The sequence below is a fragment of the Helianthus annuus genome, chromosome 7 (assembly GCF_002127325.2).
Source record: "Helianthus annuus cultivar XRQ/B chromosome 7, HanXRQr2.0-SUNRISE, whole genome shotgun sequence".
NCBI classification, from domain to species: domain Eukaryota; kingdom Viridiplantae; phylum Streptophyta; class Magnoliopsida; order Asterales; family Asteraceae; genus Helianthus; species Helianthus annuus.
The window spans coordinates 47,901,330-47,907,329 of record NC_035439.2 but is presented as its reverse complement, the minus strand read 5'-3'; the positions used below and the strand labels follow the sequence as shown (position 1 = coordinate 47,907,329).

Genomic DNA, 6,000 nt, shown 5'->3' with positions numbered 1-6,000 from the left:
TTTTTCTTACTTCATAAGTAGTACTTTAGTTTGTTTGTTTCCCTAGATTTAGGACGTGAGCCAGTGGGTTTGATTGCTTTTTACGATTGAAAATTTCTGCTGTGTTTCTCCGTTTGAGCAAACAAGTTTTGTTATTTCCATTGCTAATCCAAGGTTGCAACTTGAGCGGTATTCTTTGGAACCTATACTTGAGTTTTAGGTGGTGAATTATGTATTCTTTTACTCGGTTTAGGAAGCTCTTCGGATTTAAAACATGTGGTGTTTCTGAATTTTGTATCCCGTTCAGTCAGTTGTTATCTGTTTCTCTCAAAAACTTGAACATCCAAGCCGTTAGATACCCGGGTGTATAACGTCCCTCCTCTATCCCTCTCTCTATTTACTAGTTTTCCGCAAATCCTTAAGACCATTGGCCTAATTACACCATTTCTGATCTACATCATCTTAGGTATTTGGAAACCAACGCTACTTTTTTTAACACACCCACAAAATCCCCAATACTACTATATCTACACTTGTGTTCATCACTATCACTTGATTCCGCACCATTTGGGAACGACTCCTTTTTCTGTGGATACAATAATTTTAAATTTCCGGTGAACGAGTGTTTGCACGAAGATGATAGACGACGAACATAAGAACTCAGAAATGTTAAACTTAAAAGGTTTAAAAATACTAATGAACGCCTCCCACATGTTTATAACTTGTTAATGGCGATTGATATTTATTTAATCCCCAAAGTTGGTTGTGTTTTTCCTTACCGGCCCAACCAAAAGTCATGTTTAAATCATTAAAAGTTGGATGGGAGTAAATTAAGTTAATTGATGAGTTATATAAAAATCATAAACTTTCAGTGTTTCAACAAATATTTGATCAACTACACGTATACGTACACATGTAAATACAAAACTCATGTAACCAAATTCAACTAAAAATGTAAACATATGGTTATCAAACTCATGAACTTAAAGATGTAATTATATTAAAAAATGGTAATATAGAGATTCCTGATGGAACCTATTATAAACTAAGTTAAATAAAATAATATGTATGTGTATCTATACTATATAATAAAAGAAACCACTTTAGGGACACTTGTCATCATATTAGCCCATCTCTTATAGATAATTATTATTTTAGTTTAATCTCTTCTAATTAATTATAAATAACTCTTCTACTAAATATTATTTAATTTAATATTTTGTATTATAGATAACCCTCTAACTAAATATTATTAGTTTAATTTCTTATTAAAAATATTGAACTATTAACACAACCATGAAAGTAAATTACGAATTGGTGGCTAATAATAAAGTTGCCCACTGAGAAGACAATGGATCATGAATATGTAAAAACCTTTATCCATTTATGTAAGACATTCTCTAAGAAAAATATTGAGAAGAAAAATGGATTGAATGAAATTTAAAGCATAACTTCGTATAAATAAAAAGGAAATTGGGCTTTGTATAGGAAAGGAATAGAGCTAACTTTAGTGGACAATTATAATCAAAGCCCAAATCGATTCACTGAAATGGTTTTAATATTTTTTTTGAATCACTTATATGTTTGACTTAAATCTATACTATATAATAAAAGAAACCATTTAAGGACATTTGTCATCAACTAAATAAAAATGAGTACTTGCTACGGGTGAAGGAGTAAAGAGTTTCAAGAAAAAATCTCTTTAATGTGACTACAGGAAAGCTGTTCCTGCTACATTTCACTGGGGAAGAAAGAAGAAATTGAGTCTTTTCACATTATCACAGAAAAAGGGGATTGTCTCTTAGTCAATTTTGACTAGAAAAAGACCCGGAACCCCATATCCTCTCATTCACTTACTATAGGCCGAGGAGATTAGATTCATCTTACTTTTTATAAATGGAAAAAGAGACATAAGTCACGCATTCAAGCACCATCTCTTATAGATAATTATTATTTTAGTTTAATCTCTTCTAATTAATTATAGATAACCCTTCTACTAAATATTATTTAATTTAATATTTTGCATTATAGATAACCCTCTAACTAAATATTATTAGTTTAATTTCTTATTAAAAATATTGAACTATCAAATGGGTCCGCATATTGATCTTAATACATGAAAATGGGCTTAGCCCACTTTTGATTCAGTCTAACTTAATTAGAACTAAAACAATTTAAACCTTAATTATGTCTAGCAATATATTAAAGTATGAGATATTAATATAAAAAACTTAATCTATCTATACTATATAATTAAAGAAACCATTTTAGGGATACATTTACGGAGTTTTAAATAAATGGTTAAATTTATTGAGATTTCGTTAACAAATTTTGAAACAACAGAATAATCTATTTTTATCACGAAAACCAAACTTTGTATTAATATATTAAATATTTTTATTTTCATTATACAAATTTTGCAATAAATGAAGTTTTTAAAGATATATTATTTTATTATTTAGTATATAAAATTTATTTATTCAACCCCGTGTAATACACGGGGTTATAACCTAGTGTACATATATATTAAAACATGTTCGGAACTAGTCAAAAGCGAAACGATCAGGATAAAAATTGGTTTTAAATTGATTTAATTATTTCCCCCCCTCAAAGATCAATTCAAACTGAACCGATTTGCTCAAAATTTGATTCTAATTTTCATTGACCGAAACTGAATTGTTTTAAACTGAACTAGTTCGGCCCAAAACCGGTTTTGTGCACCTCTACATCTATTTGATATGATTTGTAAGCACTTTACAATAAATTTGGGCCTAAATGGCTGACTTTCAACTCGACTCGGTTCATCAAAACAAGCTTGATCACCTCCAATGTGCAATTTTAAGTACAAAAACACCCACAGATGCGGATAATTTATCACCAAGCTTAATGTTTTTGAAACCATAATTATTATAACTAAACTTGGAATACCATCCAAAACAATCTCAAGGGTGATCTTAATCGATTCCCATCAATTAGTGATTTTATTTAAGTTGTATTATAGTCATCACTAATTGATTCATTAGCAGGTATAATTGCACACTCTCATATTCCCATCAATGCCCACATTAGACCTTAGATCATAATCTAAAGAAAGAAAGCACATTAGACCACTGACTGACATAGCATTGATTCATTCATTAGCATGTATAATTGCACATTCTTTATTCACATCTATCAAATCGTGTAATGAAGTTGCAGTTGAGAAAACAAAAACACAAAAGCATTCTATGTCTGATTAAGTCCCATACCTGCTATATTCTGGTGAATGATGATGAAATATAGGATTCCAAACACCAATAACCAGAAAAAAGCATCATCAGGATGGTTACTGTGGTCTGATGTAGATGGCTTAGTGGCGGCGGCGTTCTGTGTGGATGGAGCAGGTCTGGGCATGATGATTGTGGACGGTGGAGGATGAAGTAGGGGAGGAGGTGTGCGCCGTGCATTAGTAGAACCTGCGAAAGAGGTAACTAAGACAATTTAGCAGATGTTAAGTTGATATATTGAACACAAGACTCAAGAACCGAAACCTGAAGGGGGCTTCCTTGGGGTGGCCATGAGAGGTGGCAGTGTCGGTGAACCTACATTCGGAAAAAAAACTTGTTGTTGGTTATGAGATCATAACATAACAATTTGCATTCAAAGATCCATAGAGAATTTATTTAATTACAGGTAGGTAATTGTATTTGTTTCTTTCCTTCACCAAACTACAACTTCCTTGAACCCTAGGCCCCAATTGACAATGAACCTCACAAGTTTACGACCTCAAGTTCACGCAGATAGATACGAATTGAATTTATGCATACTAAGAGGAACATTACGAATTATTCCAACTTCCTTAAACCCTAGACTGTCTAGGAATTGAAATGAAATGAAGAAGATGACCTGAACAGATGGAGGCGAGGGAGTTAGTCTCCGAGCAGAGATCTGATAACGAGAGGAGTTTGGTGAGGTTGAGAGGAAAACCGAGAAGGCTGTTGTGACGAACAAGGTAGCAGAGGCATTCGGCTTCGTCGGAATCAAAGGCTCCGTTGAAGATGTCACAGCACTGAGGCGAGGGTTGACTCGCCAGGTCATTAGGCGGTGCCGATATGAACGGAAGGCAAGGCGAGAAGGAGATCACAGAGTCAGCACAGCCTCCTGCCGCCGGAGGAGGAGACGATTGCCCGCTGCCTGCCGGAAAAGCCACTAAGATTGCCACCAGTATTATGCATGCAGTCTTCATCATCATGACCACGGACGACGGTTATTTCTGTTCAATTTCAATTCAATGGATGCTGCCTCTTTCACTTTTACCTTTTCCATTATATATTATTATCCTATAAAGAAAGAAGCAAGATGTATATGCATATATGTGTTGTAACCTTTGCTTAGGGAGTTTTTCAAAAAAAAAAAAAAAAAATTCTTTTTTAACCTTAAAGTTTTACTCTTTCACAATATAAGTTTAAAGTTTTAATCTTTGTTTCTTTTTAACCCTAAGGTTTTAATCTTTGACAATTTAAGTTTAAGGTTTTAATCTTTGGTAATTTAACTCCTTTGATTAATTTGATTTTTCAGTTCTAATTAGGGATGGCAACAAAACCCGAACCCGATGGGAAAACCCGATACCCGAAGCATACAGGACGGGTATGGGGTCGGGTAATCGGGTATGGGACCGGGTATGGGATTTGTTTTAAAAATTTGGGACGGGTATGAGATTTGGTGTTATACCCATTTACCCGACCCGATTACCCGATTATATATACCCGTTTACCCGATTCTATATACCCGTTAACATACTCCATATAAATATGTATTTTTTTATAAGTTATAATGTATTATATATTTAGTCCCAAATCCTAAAAAAGTAATTCCCGCCCAATTATAGCTATATATTTACTTACCTTAGTTAATAGTTACCCTTAAATCCCAAAAGAGAATCAGCAGGTGGACAAAGTTTTTGGCTGGATGTGGTCTTTTTTTGGTGAAAACAAACTACTGAAACTGAAATGGAGGATAAAGGATGCACCTATTTGACTTGAATATATATTAGGCTTTTATATTAGAATTACATATAACTGTTTTTGTTCTTTTGAATGTGTATTGGTTAAAGTATTACCGTAGCCTACTAGCCTATGTTTTTTATCACGTTCCAGCCTTTTCTATTGGTTTTAAACTCGGCATACATTGATTTTTACTCGTTGATATCCGATGGTTATGCCCGATACCCGAAACCCGCAAGCATACCCGAAACCCGTGGGTATGCCCGACACCCGATGGGTAATTACCCGTCCCATACCCGATGGGTTTTGGGCCGGGTATGGGACCAATTTTTGTAACCGGGTATGGGGTTGGGATTAGCTATACCCGCCCCATACCCGTCTCATTGCCATCCCTAGTTCTAATTCAAAAGTTTCCATCTTATACAATTTAACCCATTTGATTAATTTGATTTTTCACATCTAATTCAAAAGTTTCCATCTTTTGCGATTTAACCACTTTGATTTTTTTACTTATGTGTTGTAATTTTGCCTTTGGGGGGGGTTTCAAACAAAAAAATGGTTATGCATATGGTTGTTGTAACCTTCGCTTTGGGGGTTTTTTAAAAAAGTGATTTTTTTTACTTTTCACCCAAAATATTTCATAAATTACTTTTAAACCAAAACTATTTGTTTTTTTTACTTTTAACACAAAACTTTTTATCTTTTACAATCTATTCTCACAACTTTTTTTACTTTCAATTTTGGTTATTTATAGTTTTTATTTTCCGCAATTTTTTCGCTTTATGCTTCGTTCTAAATTTTGTGACTTAACACATCGCAACGTGCGTCTTTGGTTTAACGTTCTTACGTTTCGTTCTAAATTTTGCGAGTTAACACGACACAACGTGCTTGTGTGAGTGAACGTTCTTACAACGTCTATTTTGTTTCCCGTTTGACAGGTTTAACATAACGTGCGCGTCCTAAATCGACTTACTTATAACTAAAGAATCCCCGCCGCATTGCGGCGGGTCGTAATTCTAGTTATATATTATATATTATA

At 33.8% G+C, this 6,000-nt stretch overlaps 1 protein-coding gene across 1 annotated transcript; it reads right to left on the bottom strand.

Moving 5' to 3' along the window:
• Positions 1 to 3,064: 3,064 nt before the first annotated feature.
• Positions 3,065 to 4,269, bottom strand: LOC110938488 (non-specific lipid transfer protein-like 1). Its single transcript, XM_022180791.1, has 3 exons — positions 3,865 to 4,269; positions 3,510 to 3,560; positions 3,065 to 3,434 (listed from the first exon to the last, which is right to left on the bottom strand). Exons 1-3 carry the CDS (start codon positions 4,208 to 4,210, stop codon positions 3,205 to 3,207), a joined length of 627 nt encoding a protein of 208 aa, XP_022036483.1. The 5' UTR covers positions 4,211 to 4,269; the 3' UTR covers positions 3,065 to 3,204.
• Positions 4,270 to 6,000: the final 1,731 nt, after the last annotated feature.

Excerpts from the sequence above, each read along its gene's own strand:
- LOC110938488 (XM_022180791.1), bottom strand. The coding sequence starts at position 4,210 with ATGATGATGAAGACTGCATGCATAATACTGGTGGCAATCTTAGTGGCT. Across the intron at positions 3,561-3,864 it reads CCTCGCCTCCATCTGTTCAG|GTTCACCGACACTGCCACCT; the intron begins GTCATCTTCTTC and ends TTCCGAATGTAG. Across the intron at positions 3,435-3,509 it reads CCCAAGGAAGCCCCCTTCAG|GTTCTACTAATGCACGGCGC; the intron begins GTTTCGGTTCTT and ends CCTCTTTCGCAG.